Source organism: Podarcis melisellensis, assembly GCF_964234715.1.
Source record: "Podarcis melisellensis genome assembly, chromosome: 9".
NCBI lineage: Eukaryota > Metazoa > Chordata > Lepidosauria > Squamata > Lacertidae > Podarcis > Podarcis melisellensis.
Genome location: NC_138541.1, coordinates 43,336,413 through 43,353,363, shown reverse-complemented (window position 1 = coordinate 43,353,363; position 16,951 = coordinate 43,336,413). Strand labels below are relative to the sequence as shown.

Genomic DNA, 16,951 nt, shown 5'->3' with positions numbered 1-16,951 from the left:
TTTGTATGGGGCTGCTGCAGGACTTGAGGGAGAGCAGCGGCAAGGGAGGCCAGGCCAGTGAGCACATCAGCTCCCAGTTGGCAGTAGTGGACTCTGTCAGTCTTCATTTTATATAATGTTCTCGTTTTAGTATTTGAATTGTAAACTGCTTTGGGTGCCTTGGCAGAAAGGAGGTATGTAAATTCAGTCAATCAGTGGTGATGGGAGGTTATTTGAAGGTGGTTAAGAGCAATAGTGGCTTGGAGCAGAGAGCATGGCGGGAACATCTTGGATCCCCACAAACTTTCACCTGCTTTTCTTTGCATTTTTTGTGGCTAATTTCCCGTTGTGCAAGGGCTCAATGAATGACAAATATAGCATCGGTGTGGACTAATTTTTTAAAACTTGTAAACACTACATTTCTGTTTGAAATAAACATATAAAGCAGATCAACAAAAGGCAGTATTTTTAACATTGTGTTTTAATTGTTGTAACCCACCCTGGGATCTTAGGGTAAAGGGTGGGTAATTAATTAGTTAATTATGCAAAACAATCAAATGCAATAAAAATAACTGAAACAGCAGAAAGATAAATGAACAGTGCACATTTATTCGAAAGTAATTCCCACAGTGTTTAATGTGGCTCAGATAAAGTGTGTGCAGGGGCTGTAGTAAATATTCAGCAGAATCAAACACATAACAAACAAACACACACACCCCCACAACGGCCGAAGGTTCATGAAAGAAAAACATACAATTACAGAGTATCCACACCCCCAAAAATGGAGTGAGGGGACCAGATGAACCCCATTTGTTGTGACTGATGGGTGTCCTGCAGCCCAAAAGGAATGACCAAAATGCATATTTGCCCACATAACCCTCTGGAGATTAAAATCAACACAATTCATTTTTTAAATTGTTTGAGTGTCAAATATATTTCCAGATACTGCTTGGTAGCCGTATGTTTCCAAGTACGATGAAGTAATTGCTATCAAGCAATAAAGAGGATTCTGCACCACTCATGGCATTTCCTGTGCTTAACATGATTATGAGTGACTGTGGTTGTAGTTAAAAACCCAGCTCCAGAAGATGTAAATATTCGTCATGCACCCCAGAGCCTAAAAAGGGAGAGGGGGTGGGGAATCACTAGAATAGTATATTGTGTGCCAGAATATACAAGCTAATCATATTCCCATGGCATCCTATGCAACAACAATGCTGTTTCTATAAAAACACGCACGCAAGCTGAACTGAAAAGGAAAGGAATGGAACTGAATTCCTATTTATTTGAGCCAATCTCTCCTAGGATCTCTTTCACATGTGTGTGAGCACATTTCTCTTTTTGGAGAGAAGGAGTCTTTATTGATTTCTTTTTAGCTCTTGCTGGCCCACCCAAGTACATTCAGGCTGGAAACCTGTCGCCAAAGAACCGGCTTATTAGTTCAAATTCACGTGTGACTTGAAGCCCCAGCAGCACCGCAGGTCAATAATAATATAATGAATTAATAACAAGTGCTTTTTTCTAGAAAAATAGGTGCCGGGACTCACCATGAAGTTACAGTAAGTGCCACACTTTTTAACAACAAAAAAGGAGATACTGGTACTGAAAGTACCCCCTGAAAAAAAAACACTGATTAATAATAATTTTATTATTTATACCCCCACCCATCTGGCTAGGTTTCCCCAGGCAGTTTACCCCACATTGCTTCCTCATGTCACCAGGGCTTTCACAAGCCCCATGGGTATGCCATGGAGGGGACTGGCAGATCCCAAAGAAGTGGGGGAATGGATCAGGCAGTCAGAGCTGGGTGACCCAGGGAAGTGCCTGAGCAGGATGGAGGAAAGTCAAGGCCTCAAGAAAGGTCAGAGCTAGTGGAGCTGGCTTGTGATTAAAAAAGTCAGGAGCTGGATCCTGGAGAAGGTTCAAGTAGGCTGTCAGAGAGGTGTCCCACCTTGTGACGTCAGATGCCTCTAGTCAGGCGACTCCTAAAAGGTATCTGTCATCACTCCCAGCCCCTCCTGACAGGAAGGAGCCTCCCTCCAGCAGAGGCACCTGAGAGGAAGTTGGAGACGTGAACCAGTACCTCTGTCCTCAAGGACATGGAGATGCCAGCATTGACATAAATGAACCTCACAGACCCAGCCCACTGTATAGCAGTGCCCTTTGCTTGCCCAGAGCAGAAATGCCTGTTATTCACCACACTGAGATTTGTGCCTGCACCAGTCTTCAAAAAGAAGTGGTAATGGCTGGGAAGCTTCTTGGATCAATGTCTCTGCTTGCACTTAACCTTGCAACTCACCCTCAGGGCATTTAACCTTTGCCTTGTCTATGTATCACTTATATTTGTGCATTGGGCAGAAAGATAAGCAAGAACATTTGTGCCGTAAAAAGTTACAGGATTTCAGCAGGAAGTTATGGGCTATGCACTGATTGGAAATGAAACGGTGTGACTGCCCCCAAAACGTTTGCAGGCACAAACATGACTGAAAACAGATTTGTGTGTGAGTGGCCAGAGAGCATTACGAGCACAAATCAAATAATTTGTTTTGAAGGGAAGTAGTTCTCTCTGCAATAGAAGAATTAGGCACTTTGTGTGAATGTGAAAGATGTCACTAAGGTGCTTGATCGATTGAAGAATACTGCAGAGGGGAAAATACTGAAAATCTTGGGGGGGGGGGAATCTAGAACACACATAATGATGCCAAGAAGTATTATGCACCATCTTCTGGTCAGAGTGAAGTATAACAGACCAAGGAAATCCCCAAACCAAGCACAGAGAAGAAAAAACACAGAACATGCAAATGTGAATTTGTTCTTTGTTCAAATACACATCTAGTATTGAGACTTGTTTGAAAACTGAGGCAAATAAGACAGGGTAGATACAGTAAACATATTAGGTTTAGTAAACACAAATGTTCACGAGAAAGAGTTCATAGGTTTAAAGGAATTTGGGCAATAAACTAAGTGTTAGGAGTCACTTCCAAACCTGGAGGTTGTATGGTAAGGCAAATTGATTTTGATTACAAATAATGAATATAATGGAGAACAATAACTGGAAACAAATCTATTACTTTTATTAATACAAAAAGGTAGAAGAGCAGCGGAGAATATAGGATTGTTTCTGAAATACTGTCATGCAAACTTTTTCTCCCCCGAAGAATAAAATTCTAGAAACAGCAGAGTGGAAAGCAAAGATGTTTGAATAACGCCTGTTTAGTTTTTTTACCTCTCTCCTGCATACAAACCTGAGATGTGCTCAAACAAGAGCTGCATTCGCTCACTGACCACCTTCAAGCAATAACATGCTCATGGGTGGGCGGAGAAATGGGTGTCTTACCTCTGTACAGCAGGATACCACCCGCACCAAAGTCAGAAGCTTATACCCTCCCACTCCAGCCTCCATTCAGACAAGGAAACAACATTATGACAGTTCAAGAACACAATCCAGGCAGGCAAAAGCCCTTCAAGAGGGTACAGAGCAGGGTCTGTGAAGGGTATTGGCCAGGGGAGTGGAGAGGGCCCAGAAGGCCAAATGAAGAGGTCTGCAGAGGCACATTTGATCCCCAGGCCTAAGGTTTCTCATCCCTGATGTATATTCTCAGACACTAGTTATGGTCAACACCCTCCTTTTCTGAATGTTATAAAGGACCAGGAAAACATAGCTCAAATTCCAATATATATATATCTATTTATTTGTTGCATGGTAAACATGAAAATGTCAGACTACCTTTACAATTATTATTTTTTTGCCAACGACAAGTGCAAAATATAGCAATCATTCAGTAGTTTGCAAATATTTATTTATGAACATTAACACAGTTAATTTAGTAAAAGAGAATAGAAAGGCTCATTCCAGCAGATTAAGAAGCGGAGAAAAAAGCTTCCTCTCTCAAATCTAAAATTTTTCTAACACCAGACTAAGAAAGGTTTTTTAAAGGAAACAACTATTAACATGTGCAAATACTCTTCCACCAGTATTTTTCCTCCCAAGGAAGTTCTACTCAGCAGCCCATTAAACCAGTTTTATGGGTATGTTTCAGAAGAAACTTAACTTCATATATCCAAGTACTTTACAAACAGTTCTATCCAACTCTAATGGAAACATTCTTTTACAAACTTTGAATTCTAAATGGATACATTGTTCTTTACAAACATTCAAATTTGTGGCCTTCATCTTTAACCTTTACTTAAATATATATGCTTCACTTGCGTATAAAATAGAAAATGCATTCATTTTAGGAAGATAGGGCCGTTTCCTCTAGCACACAGCTAGGGCCCAGCAGGCTTGTTCTTGGGCTCCAGTTAAAAGCATCATATAGCTTTGAATTTGCAGAGGTGTTAAATCTTCTAGGCTTAACCAAATGTTTATGGTAGTTATGTGCATTTGTCAAGTGCTCTTCCTTATATTTCGGCAGGGAAATTTATTTGGTCTTCTTTTCCACCATGCACTCTTGTTTCTCCAATTTCTCTCTGTAAGAATTGTACTGCGAGTCGGTACCAAACAGTTTATCCCACCACGTGAAGGTTGAAGCATAGTTGCCAATGAAGTTCATATGGTGGAAGTCATGGAATCGAGCCCCAGCATAGAAAGGCAGCAAATGCAATGGATTCAGAGGAATGTCGTAGCCGCTAAGGAGAGCGAGAGAGAGAGGAGAATTTACAATACAGGTACGGAAGACATTGCTTGCATTTCCATTCAAGTGAAGCATTGCTAAAATCAGAAGCAAGTCCCACTGATTTTAATGGAGCTAACTCTCTTGTAAGTGGGTATAGGACTACAACCATAGACATTTACCAGTTTCCATATTAACTTGGTTGAAAAACCCCTGACGTTCCTGGACTATTCAACTGGACAACATACTTCTGAAGCTGTAGAAGTAACATCCGCCATGTGGTATTTAAAATGTGTTTCTTACTTCTGTACTGATGATACATGCTTTATATATAGTCCCTGCAAGGAGGTCATGTAAATATCTCAGCACGAAGTGTCCACAACACTATGCCAAACAGAGGAATGAAATAGTTGAAAATGTGGGCTCTCTCTCTCTCTCTCTCCCTCACACACACACACACACACACACAGTCTGGATACATAGCTAGATTTTGCTGGGAAAGTATTAAATGAATCGGGGTGGCCAACCTATGGCTCTCCAAATGTTGTTCCCATCAACTAAAAATTATGGTTAAATGTTCTCTCTAACCATAATTTGTTTCACTTCTAGTTAGCTTAACATTAAAAAGCTTTCTATCTGAAATAAATAAATAAATAAATAAAAAATAAAAAATAGAATCCTCTGAATGTTTATGCAAGCTCTACTAAAGTCACTGAAACTTACTCTAAGGTAGGAATGCACAGGATTTCAGTCTTAAATACATGCACTTAGAATAAGGACATTTAGAGGAAATCCCGAATAGTTAATAGATTTTTTTTTAAAAAAAGTCATTTGTCTAGATTTTACCTGGTGACTTTGGGTGGTATTCAACAAAGTGTGACTTAGAGTACACCTAGATGACTAATTTAGGTCTAATACCCCAAGTAACACGTTGTTGAATACAACCCTCTATATTTCTGATGAATATGACCAGACTGAACAGCGAAAGTAGATTACCTGTGGACGTCAATGGTCTCCAGCAAGCGACAGATCACCCATGCCCACAGAAGAATCACGTGATTGCAAAACACCATTATTCCAATGAAAAACCCAGCTCCAAGGATAAGGGTTTCCAGAGGGTGTGCATATTCAGCTTGCATTCCAAACGGAGCCTATGAAAGGAGGAAGAGGGGAGAAAATGCTCTTTTGTATGCGAAGACATAACTATACTTTACGGCTAATCTGAAATGTATACAGTGGGTTACGAACTAAATTCGTTCCGGAGGTCCGTTCTTAATCTGAAACCGTTCTTAACCTGATGTACCACTTTAACTAATGGGGCCTCCTGCCGCTGCTGCACGGTTTCTGTTCTCATCCTGAGGTATAGTTTTTAACCCGAGGTACTACTTCCGGGTTAGCGGAGTCTGTAACCCGAGATACGACAGTACGTCCTGCATGGCCAGGTTGTTCTAGCAGAGTTCTCCCCCTCTCGCACTCAGATCCTGGTTTTAATGTTACATACAGGTAACAGAGGAATGAGTGAACTGCATTTAGCTCCACTCCAACTCTTTATGACTACAAATTCTGGACTGCCCCTGAAACACTATAACTTCAGCTGGTAGCATAGAACCATGATCACTTAAGACGACAGAATAAGAACCCCTTCTAAAATATTCAGAATGGAAGCAAATCATAGCTTATATGAAAACTTATATGCTTTCCTCACCTTCAGATCCCCCTGAAGAGGTTTTTCTGAGTCTTTAGTCTATGCTCCCTACTGAGTGTTATTTCAGTAATAGAAGCTAGCTATTCAAAGATGCAATTGGAGGATGGTTGTTAGGGAAACCACCCAATGTAGGTTACAGGTGGGCTTTAGCTCAGTTGTACAGCACAGTGATACAGAAGGACTAAAGTTCAGTCACTGGTCTCTCTGTTTAATAGGACCTCAGTAAGTAAGGAGACTGGAGAATTGCTGCTGGTCAGACTTCACTACAAATATACTAGGTCAAAGTGGGTTATGTTCCTAACCTACATAATCATTATCAGAATTGTAGGGGAAACCAGCTGAAGGGATTTTTGTATTTTATAGCCAGTCATTGGTGGGTAAGAAGTTAGACATATTCAGAGCACAGCATTTAAAATGGTGAACTATTTTGAGCGATCAGTTTCGAAGTCTGTCCAACTACAGCAATATTAAACTCCTGATGAAAACAGTTTGCTAAGCGTGCTGTTTTCTCTTCTCCCTTTTTACAAAAAGAATAGCTAATGTATGCCTAGTGCTTTTATATGCTCACAGCATTAACTAGGTAACGTTCACCAGGAATTTAAGGCAATACATACCACAAACTCATGATGCACTTTGTGGATGTACTTATATATTCTCTTGTGATGCAGCAGCCTATGCAGAAAATAATGCCAGGCATCCTCAATCACAGCACATCCAAAACATTGAGAAAGTAGCACATACCTGGGGGAGGGGGGAGGTAGGGAAAGAGAAGCATTTGTTAAGACAATAGATTAGGACACCTTGTCTCCCAACCCAATTTTTGCTTAATTTACTTAATCCATTAACATCTTTCTTTCTTGCAAATCAGCTGTAATTTGTAATGGTAAGAACGCTTTATAGGGAAAGTTCAGCTTGAAAATGACTGACTAGTAGAAACTTATTACCATTTTTCTGTGCAGAACTTTTAGAAATCTTCCATATGCTGAAGTGCAGTGCTTGATCATAACAGGATTTGAGAAACACTGCATTTATTGAAGTACTTAACTGCACAGAGCTGTTTAAGTGAAATCCATCTACTTACCATCTTGGCATGCTTTCCCAGTCATAAGGAATATTAAAATATTCTGTGAAGTAAAAGGTACCAAGTATCAGAGGAAACTGAATAAAAAAGTGATTGAACATAAGTGCCTTGAAACACTTCCATTGTCTTTCCCAGGTTTCTGGCTTATCCTGTAAACAAGAAATAAAAGTATTTTATAATTAGAAGTAGAATTTTCCAATGATATACATTTTAATGTTGATTCCCTGCCAATTATCATCCTACTCCAGGTGTACTTGGAGTAAGATGAGAGATAAATATTAAAGTAGTTTTAGAATGCTCAGATTTTTGTCTTTCAGCCCGGGAACAGTACTGCCATTTGGTCTGAATTTATTGTTAATGAATCAAAATTACAAATGCCATTTTCAAGTCAAAAGGAAACAGTTATGGTATGCATAGGTCACAGCATCTATGGCATCAGAGCAGGAATGAGTAACCTGTGACCTTCCAAACATTGTTGAACTCCAGATTCTGTCAGCCTCAGCCGGCATAGCCCATGGTCAGGAAGGAGCGGAGCTCATATATCTGGAGGGCCACAGGTTTCCCCACCTCTGAATTAGTTTGGAGCCTGTACATTGTTTCAAGAAGGCTGCAGAAAATCAGCACAGTAAAGTAATCATGGTTTTCTAACAGACTGGGCTCCAGATCTCATTAGGAAGCAGGATACTAAGATCTATCTACCTTTTTAGTAGAAACTGGATTGAGAAGGCACCAGAATTCTATACGATACAAGTTTCACTGACTTATTATTCAATACAGTGGTACCTCGGGTTACAGACGCTTCAGGTTACAGACTCCGCTAACCCAGAACTAGTACCTCAGGTTAAGAATTTTGCTTCAGGATGAGAACAAAAATAACGCAGCGACGGCGCGGGAGGCCCCATTAGCTAAAGTGGTGTTTCAGGTTAAGAACGGACCTCCGAATTAAGTTCTTAACCCGAGTACCACTGTACAGTGGTACCTCAGGTTACAGACGCTTCAGGTTACAGACTCCGCTAACCCAGAACTAGTACCTCAGGTTAAGAATTTTGCTTCAGGATGAGAACAAAAATCACGCAGCGACGGCGCGGGAGGCCCCATTAGCTAAAGTGGTGTTTCAGGTTAAGAACGGACCTCCGAATTAAGTTCTTAACCCGAGTACCACTGTACAGTGGTGCCTCAGGTTACATACGCTTCAGGTTACAGACTCTGCTAACGCAGAAATAGTACCTTGGGTTAAGAACTTTGCTTCAGGATTAGAACAGAAATCATGCTCCGGCAGCGCAACAGCAGCAGGAGGCCCCATTAGCTAAAGTGGTGCTTCAGGTTAAGAACAGTTTCAGGTTAAGAATGGACCTCTGGAACGAATTAAGTACTTAACCCGAGGTACCACTGTATTGCAATACTCCAAGCTTTATGTTATTACATATATACCATTCAGGTATCAGGGTGTATGTCACTCAAGCGAATTTCACACACAGTTACTATTAAAAACAAGAGTGCCCAGGACTGATGCTATATACAGGGGCCATGTTCTAGCTTAGTGATGGATAGCCTGAAGCTTGGCAGATTGCTCCAACTCCCATCAGCCCCTGCCAGCATTGCCAATGGTCAGAGATGACAAGACAGTACTCACAGATAGCTAAACTAAATATTTATATAAGAAATTAACCAAAATATTCATAATAATTATAAATAAGTGTAAATTGTTCCATGTTTGTTATAAAAGCAGAGTAAAGCATAAGATCGGTTTTTTCTATCCTCTGAAAGAGGCTGCTCACAAAAATGTCACCAGTCGCAAGCTGGCAGAATATGGGAAGTGAACTCATGATCTGGGGAGCTCCAAAGTTATGCCACTTGTTGGAGTCATGTATGACACCAGAGCTGGAATTTTTCATACTAGACAACACTCCAACTTACCTGTTGTATTTTATACTTTTGCATGTAAGGTATAAACTGAAAGATAAATCCAGGCAAACATATTAAAAAGTAGGAAAGTTCATGAATGAGAAGTGATCCCCAGGTTGCAATCTGGTATTTGGTGTAGTTATTCAGCATATATGTCCAAGCATTTTTAAATGGCTGTTGTAGCGGATTCTCAGGCAAGAAAGAGTCTATATATTCTACAGCCAGGTAAGCAGAATTCAGTATGCCAACACTCTCGTTAGTTGCCATCGTTCAGTTCTGGAACATCACACCTGTAGCTTCTCTGCAGGATTCTAGGAACAGTAAATAGACATCATGGTAAAGACACCATAACCAAAATGACATCGGCCAGCAACACAGTGTGCAGCTGTTGACTTGCATAAAAATAGTAGGGGACAAGATCTATCCATTTCCATACTAAGCAACAGAGTTAAACAGATGTCGCTGCTTGCCCTTTCTACTTGTCCGGTAGGAGAAGAGATTAATTCATACTTGCTTGCACTGTATACATTGACAGAATCTCCTCTTCCGCCTGACAAGAAGGAAATGTGCTGCTGCTTAATTAGGATGCCTTGGCCATAAATTGATCGATCATGCTAGTTATCTGTTACATAATAAAAAATAAATTGAAAGCCCTGCATGAAACTACTAGGATTTACCTTGAGAGAGCACCCAAGGATTAACTACAAAAACAATTACAGTGGCACCTCATGTTATGTACCGTCCCCCTTAGAAATGCTGCGAGTTACGCGCTCCACTAACCCTGAAGTAGATCCCCCTTGTGCGACCCTCGCCCCAGGACGCAAGCGGAAGTCGCACTCTGGCGGCGTGGCAGCAGCAGGAGGAAAGTATGCCTCATGCTATGAGCAGTTTCAGGTTACAAATGGACCTCTGGAACGGATTAAGTACGCAACACAAGGTACCACTGTATCATCTTTCCCTTCCTGATATGAACAAAGGACAGGTGCCAATGTTTACGTACCGATTTCAGTCCAAACCAATTCATACCTATATGGCATTGCTAATGCATCAGATTGAACAAAGTTTTGATAAGCATTCAATATCGGAGGTATAAGATCAAATTACATGTTTCTGGGTCATGTGGCCAGCATGACTAAGCCGCTTCTGGCGAACCAGAGCAGCGCACGGAAATGCCGTTTACCTTCCTGCTGGAGCGGTACCTATTTATCTACTTGCACTTTGACATGCTTTCGAACTGTTATGTTGGCAGGAGCAGGGACTGAGCAACGGGAGCTCATCCTGTCATGGGGATTCGAACTACCGACCTTCTGATTGGCAAGTCTTAGGCTCTGTCCTAGGCAAGTTCACAGCACCACCCGCATCCCTCAAGGATTCACATACATGCTTTCAAATGTATATGTGTCAGTTTGCTTAACCTGATGCAATAAAGTAACTCTTAATAAAGAGGAATTAAATGTTGTGCTCTTTTAATTATTCAGTCAGAGCAAGAATTTAGGCTTGCCAGATGGAACAATCCTGACCCTCCAGAGTGGCCAATGGTCAAAGATGACAGGAGTTGTAGTCCAACAACATTTAGAGAGCCAGAGGCTAGCCTTACTTTGTTATGCACTTGATATGCCACCCATTGGTTCCTGTACAACGCAAGACTATGACTGAAACTAGATACACCCTAGCTCTGTGAAGCAAGACTTAAGCACGCGAAATGATGAAACCTTATAGCACAATCTCAAGGATGTTTACTTCGCAGCACATTTATCAAATTAAACTGGGCTAATGTTGTAGGATACAGTGGCTCAAGCATCAGACTAGGCCAGCTCCCTGCTCAGCCACAAAGTACATTTGATGTTCTTGGTCTAGTCCTTGTATTTTACTTATTATACCGTAAATTTTAATTGTAAGGGGGGACCACTAAAGTGGTTTCCCACTATCCATCCTAACCCACCTATCCCAAAGTTTGGTTAGGAACAAGTTGCAGGAGGAGAATGCCTACAGCTCCTTGGAGAAGAGCCGGTAAATAATAATGATGTTACATTCTTAAAACATGCTACCACATCCATGTTAAAAAAGTTACATAAAAACTAGACAGTCCATCAGTCAGGCCTGGCCAAGCTCATCAACCACAACAAACAAATAATATAAACTTTAGAATTTCAAGCCATGGTTTGCTTTTTTGTTCTACCAGGCAAGCAGCACTAGGCGAATCAAAACAGAGAAATCGAAAACAGGCACCAGGAGAAAGAAATGCCTTCTGCTATAACTCACCTGGGCCAAATAACAACAACTAATAAAAAATAAAAATCTATCTCCCGAACCCTTAACTTCAGCTTTTGTCTCGGAGAGAGAAGTCGGTGAGGGGGGAGAGAAATAAAACGGAAAGTCACAAAATAACAGGCCTGAGCGGCCAAGAAGTGAATATTTTGGTGCCCATAAACAAAATGTAAAGGGGTTGCGTTTGTCGCCTTTTTCGGGTAGGGAGATCTCCAAATACAACCAATGAAAGGAGCACCCCCTAAAACAACCCGCCCCCCAAGGCGCCTCCGCTCTCCATCCTCTTACCTGCGCCGAGAGATGCAGCAGCTCTGCCCACCGACGCTCCGCGACAAGGGCCAGGCTCCCTCCGCGCCGGGTCCTCAAATCCTTCATTGGCTGCGGAAGGAAAGGCCGCCCCGCTGTCGCGATTGGTGCCGTCACGACCGTCAGGCGTGCGCCGATCAGGTCTCGGTGGGCCGCCATTGGGTGGAGGGATGGAGTGAGATCGTCAGACCTTGTGGGCCGGCCAATGGGACGAGGCGCCAGTTCACTGACGAAGAGAAGGGAGAAGAGCGAGATGGGTGGAAGGAGGGGACGCGGGGCGGAAGGTAGTCATGGAAACCGCACGGCGGCTGCACGCTCACCTGCTTCTCCTAATATCGAAGGATCGCAGCCTCTGCTCACGGGGTTTACGTCCAAGGAAAGCTGGGCATAAGACGGCAGCTTTCCGATGCAGCTTAGCTCTCCTGCGTCGCACTCCAAAATAAACCTAGAAGTAATGTTTGGTCTTGTTTTCGGTTCATACAACTCCCCCTTCCTTTTGCTGGAGAAAAATTCAGATTATTTTTTTAATGGTACATGCGGAATCGCTTTCACGTTTCCCCTTTTTTTAAACTGCCCATTTCATTGCTGTAACCCAGCCTGGGACCTTATGGTAGGGAGCAATTATAAATGATAAATAAATGTGAAAATCCCTAAGCCCATAGGTGGTTTGGTTCCTCTTGGCAGTGCCAGATTTATGTACAAGCTAAACAAGCTACAGCTTAAGGCCTCACTCTCTTGGGGGCCCCCAAAAGAATTAAAGGAAAAAACACCTGGATGTACATTTCCAAAATATATAAAAAACAAATAAAATTAAACCTACATACAGCAAGAGTGTTTTGTGTTGTGTAAGCTCCTATGATGTATGTAATGGGCTTCGCCTGCTAGCCTGCTCCCTAAAGTATCACATATAAAGGGCCCTATTACCTTATGTAGCTTATGGCCTCATCAAACCTAAATCTGGCCCTGCCTCTTGGGGCTTGGTGCTAAGTACTGGCAAGTGCTTCAGATTGCAGCCATTCTTGTTCTTGTTCAACAAGAACAGCAAACACAAGTTTGATTACAGCAAGAGTGTTTTGTGTTGTGTAGGCTCCTATGATGTAAGTAATAGGCTTCGCCTGCTACCTAAAGTATCACATATAAAGGGCCCTATCATCAAACCTAAAAAACAAATAAAATTAAACCTACATACAGCAAGAGTGTTTTGTGTTGTGTAAGCTCCTATGATGTAAGTAATGGGCTTCACCTGCTAGCCTGCTCCCTAAAGTATCACATATAAAGGGCCCTATTACCTTATGTAGCTTATGGCCTCATCAAACCTAAATCTGGCCTTGCCTCTTGGGGCTTGGTCCTAAGTACTGGCAAGTGCTTCAGATTGCAGCTGTTCTTGTTCAACAGCAAACACAAGTTAGGTTACCTTACCCTCTGCTTTATGCCAGGAATCTACTGCTATCTTCCACCTGCAATCAGTGAAACCAGCTACTGGCATTTATATATTATAAATATAGCAATCATTCAGTAGTTTGCAAATATTTATTTATGAACATTAACTACATTGACACAGTTAATTTAGTAAAAGAGAATAGAAAGGTGTTACCGTATTTTTCGCACCATAGGACGCACCTTGTTTTAGAGGGGGGAGAACAAGGAGAAAAAAAATCTCCCCCTCTCTGCCCAGCACCCCTTCAGCGAAGCGGCAGGAGGTGCTGCACAGAGAGGGGGAGAAGTTTCCCCTTCTTGTTTTCCTGCTCTAAAACAAGGTGCCATTTAAGGCTACCTTGGAAGCCTGGAGAGCGAGAGGGGTTGGTGCGCACCGACCCCTCTCGCTCTCCAGGCTTCAGGTTCCTTTCGACCTGCTCTTTGGGGCTGGCGGGGGGAAGCCCACCACCAGCCCCAAAGAGCAGGTCAGGGAGCAGCAGAAAGGTGCAGCGGAGAGGCTGCTGCCATAGTCGTGCGTCACTTCTCCAGCTGGGAGAGGGTTGCAGGGGGCGGCTTGAGCCCCCCGCGCGCTCTCCCGGCTGGAGAGGTGACACGCGGTTATACAGGCTCCTGCCATAGCCGCTCGTCACCTCTCCAGCCGGGAGAGGGTTGCAGGGGGCTGCTTTATTTTTTTTAAAAGATTTTTATTAAATTTTTCAAAAATTTAGTAAAAACAAAACAAAACAATAATAAAAAACAGACAAAAATAAAGAACAAGTATAGTTTCAATCCCCTTTTTTTCTTTTAACTTACTTTCCCGACTTCCTCATACCTCCCCTCTCTGTATTCCAATTTCTATTTTATTAGTTCAGCAAATCCTTTCCCTTAATTTTCGTTTAATTTTTTGCCCTTCTTTTCTTATTACTTATCCATTCCAACTGGAAACCACATAATTTCTAAACAAACGTTATTCTAACATTCATTGATTTTGCAATGTTTCTTGAGATAGTCCTTAAATTTCTTCCAATCTTCTTCCGCTGTCTCTCTCCCCTGGTCTCGGATTCTGCCAGTCATTTCTGCCAGTCCCATATAGTCTATCACCTTCATCTGCCATTCTTCCAAGGTGGGTAGATCTTGTGTCTTCCAATACTTTGCGATGAGTATTCTTGCTGCTATTGTGGCATACATAAAGAATGTTCTATCCTTCTTTAGCACCAATTGGCCGACAATACCCAAGAGAAAGGCCTCTGGTTTCTTCAGAAAGGTATATTTAAATACCTTTTTCAGTTCATTATATATCATTTCCTAGAACGCCTTAATCTTTGGGCATGTCCACCAAAGGTGAAAGAAAGTACCTTCATTTTCTTTACATTTCCAACATTTATTATCAGGTAAGTGGTAATTTTTTGCAAGTTTGACTGGGGTCATGTACCACCTATAAATCATTTTCATAATATTCTCTCTTAGGGCATTACATGCCGTAAATTTCATTCCGGTGGTCCACAACTTTTCCCAGTCAGCAAACATAATGTTATGACCAATGTCTTGTGCCCACTTAATCATGGCTGATTTCACCGTTTCATCCTGCGTATTCCATTTCAACAGCAAGTTATACATTTTTGACAATTTTTTTTATTGGATTCTAACAATTCTGTTTCCAATTTTGATTTTTCCACCTGGAAGCCAATTTTCCTGTCCATCTTATAAACCTCCATTATTTGATAATAATGAAGCCAGTCTCGCACTTTATCTTTTAATTTCTCAAAACTCTGCAATTTCAATTTGTCCCCTTCTTGTTCCAAATTTTTCCAGTATTTCAGCCATTTGGACTCCATATTAAGCTTTTTCACAGCCTTCGCCTCCATTGGCGACAACCACCTTGGGGTTTTATTTTCCAGCAAGTCTTTGTATCTAATCCAGACATTATATAATGATTTCCTGACAATATGATTTTTAAAGGCTTTGTGTGCTTTAACCTTGTCATACCACAAATATGCATGCCACCCAAAAGTATTATTAAAACCCTCCAAATCCAAAATGTCTGTGTTCTCAAGAAGCAGCCAGTCTTTCAACCAGCAGAAAGCTGCCGATTCATAGTATAATTTAAGGTCTGGCAGGGCACATCCCCCCCTTTCCTTTGCATCAGTTAAAATCTTAAATTTAATTCTGGGTTTCTTGCCCTGCCAGACAAATTTCGAAATATCTTTCTGCCACTTCTTGAAACAGTCCATCTTGTCCACGATCTGCAATGTTTGAAACAAGAACAACATTCTAGGCAATGCATTCATCTTTATAACCGCAATTCGACCAGACAAGGAAAGCTTCAAATTTGACCAGATCTCCAAGTCTTTTTTCACTTCTGTCCAAGATTTCTCATAATTATTTTTAAATAAATTCACATTTTTAGCTGTCATATTAATCCCCAAATATTTCACATTCTTAACCACAGTTAATCCTGTCTCATTCTGAAACCTCTTTTTCAAAAACTGTTAATTTTTTCTCCAATACCTTAGTTTTTAACTTATTCAATTTAAAACCTGCTACTTGACCAAACTCTTGAATTAGTTCTAAGACCCTTTTTGTACTAGATTCAGGCTCTTGTAATGTAAGTACCAAGTCATAAGCAAATGCTCTCAATTTGTACTGTTTTAGCCCCCCGCACGCTCTCCTGCCATAGCCGCGCGTCACCTCTCCAGCCGGGAGAGGGTTGCAGGGGGCTGCTTTAGCCCCGCGCGCACTATCCCGGCTGGAGAGGTGACACGCGGCTCTAGAGCCTCCTGCCATAGCCGCGCGTCCTCTCCAGCTGGGAGAGGGTTGCGGGGTGCCTCTTTAGCCCCCCGTGCGCTCTCCCGGCTGGAGAGGTGACACGCGGCTCTAGAGGCTCCAGCTATAGCCGCACGTCACCTCTCCAGCCGGGAGAGGGTCGTGGGGCTATGGCGTCTTCGCTCCATAGGACGCACACACATTTCTCCTTCATTTTTGAAGGGGAAAAAGTGCGTCCTATAGAGCGAAAAATACGGTATGTACTGAAGTTCTCACCCTGGGCCAGCAGGGGGATACTGTAGATAGTTTTCACTCAGGTCCACGTCAGTTATTTTAGGCGGGAAACCCTGGGTTGTTGTTGCTACAATGTTGATAGCCGGCTGCCTATAAAAGCAGGCCGGCTGAGCTGTTTGCTGTTCAGTTTTCTGTTCCAGCTTACAAAATAAAGAGCTGCTTTGGAGAAATCGCTGTGTCGTCTGCCATGTCTACCCACTATTCAACAAAAGGCTCATCCCATATGTCAGGAGTGCTCTGATGGTGTTTCCTGCTTGGCAGGTGGTTGGACTCGATGGCCCTTGTGGTCTCTTACAACTCTATGATTCTAACAATTCTGTTTCCAATTTTGATTTTTCCACCTGGAAGCCAATTTTCCTGTCCATCTTATAAACCTCCATTATTTGATAATAATGAAGCCAGTCTCGCACTTTATCTTTTAATTTCTCAAAACTCTGCAATTTCAATTTGTCCCCTTCTTGTTCCAAATTTTTCCAGTATTTCAGCCATTTGGACTCCATATTAAGCTTTTTCACAGCCTTCGCCTCCATTGGCGACAACCACCTTGGGGTTTTATTTTCCAGCAAGTCTTTGTATCTAATCCAGACATTATATAATGATTTCCTGACAATATGATTTTTA

The 16,951-nt window shown here is 41.9% G+C and overlaps 1 protein-coding gene across 1 annotated transcript; it reads right to left on the bottom strand.

The window, feature by feature from the left end:
* Nucleotides 1-3,642: 3,642 nt before the first annotated feature.
* On the bottom strand, nucleotides 3,643-11,987 carry LOC309378186 (methylsterol monooxygenase 1). The gene is made up of 6 exons (XM_081926216.1): nucleotides 11,840-11,987; nucleotides 9,296-9,594; nucleotides 7,379-7,527; nucleotides 6,912-7,038; nucleotides 5,589-5,743; nucleotides 3,643-4,608 (listed from the first exon to the last, which is right to left on the bottom strand). Exons 2-6 carry the CDS (start codon nucleotides 9,548-9,550, stop codon nucleotides 4,401-4,403), a joined length of 894 nt encoding a protein of 297 aa, XP_081782342.1. The 5' UTR covers nucleotides 9,551-9,594; nucleotides 11,840-11,987; the 3' UTR covers nucleotides 3,643-4,400.
* Nucleotides 11,988-16,951: the final 4,964 nt, after the last annotated feature.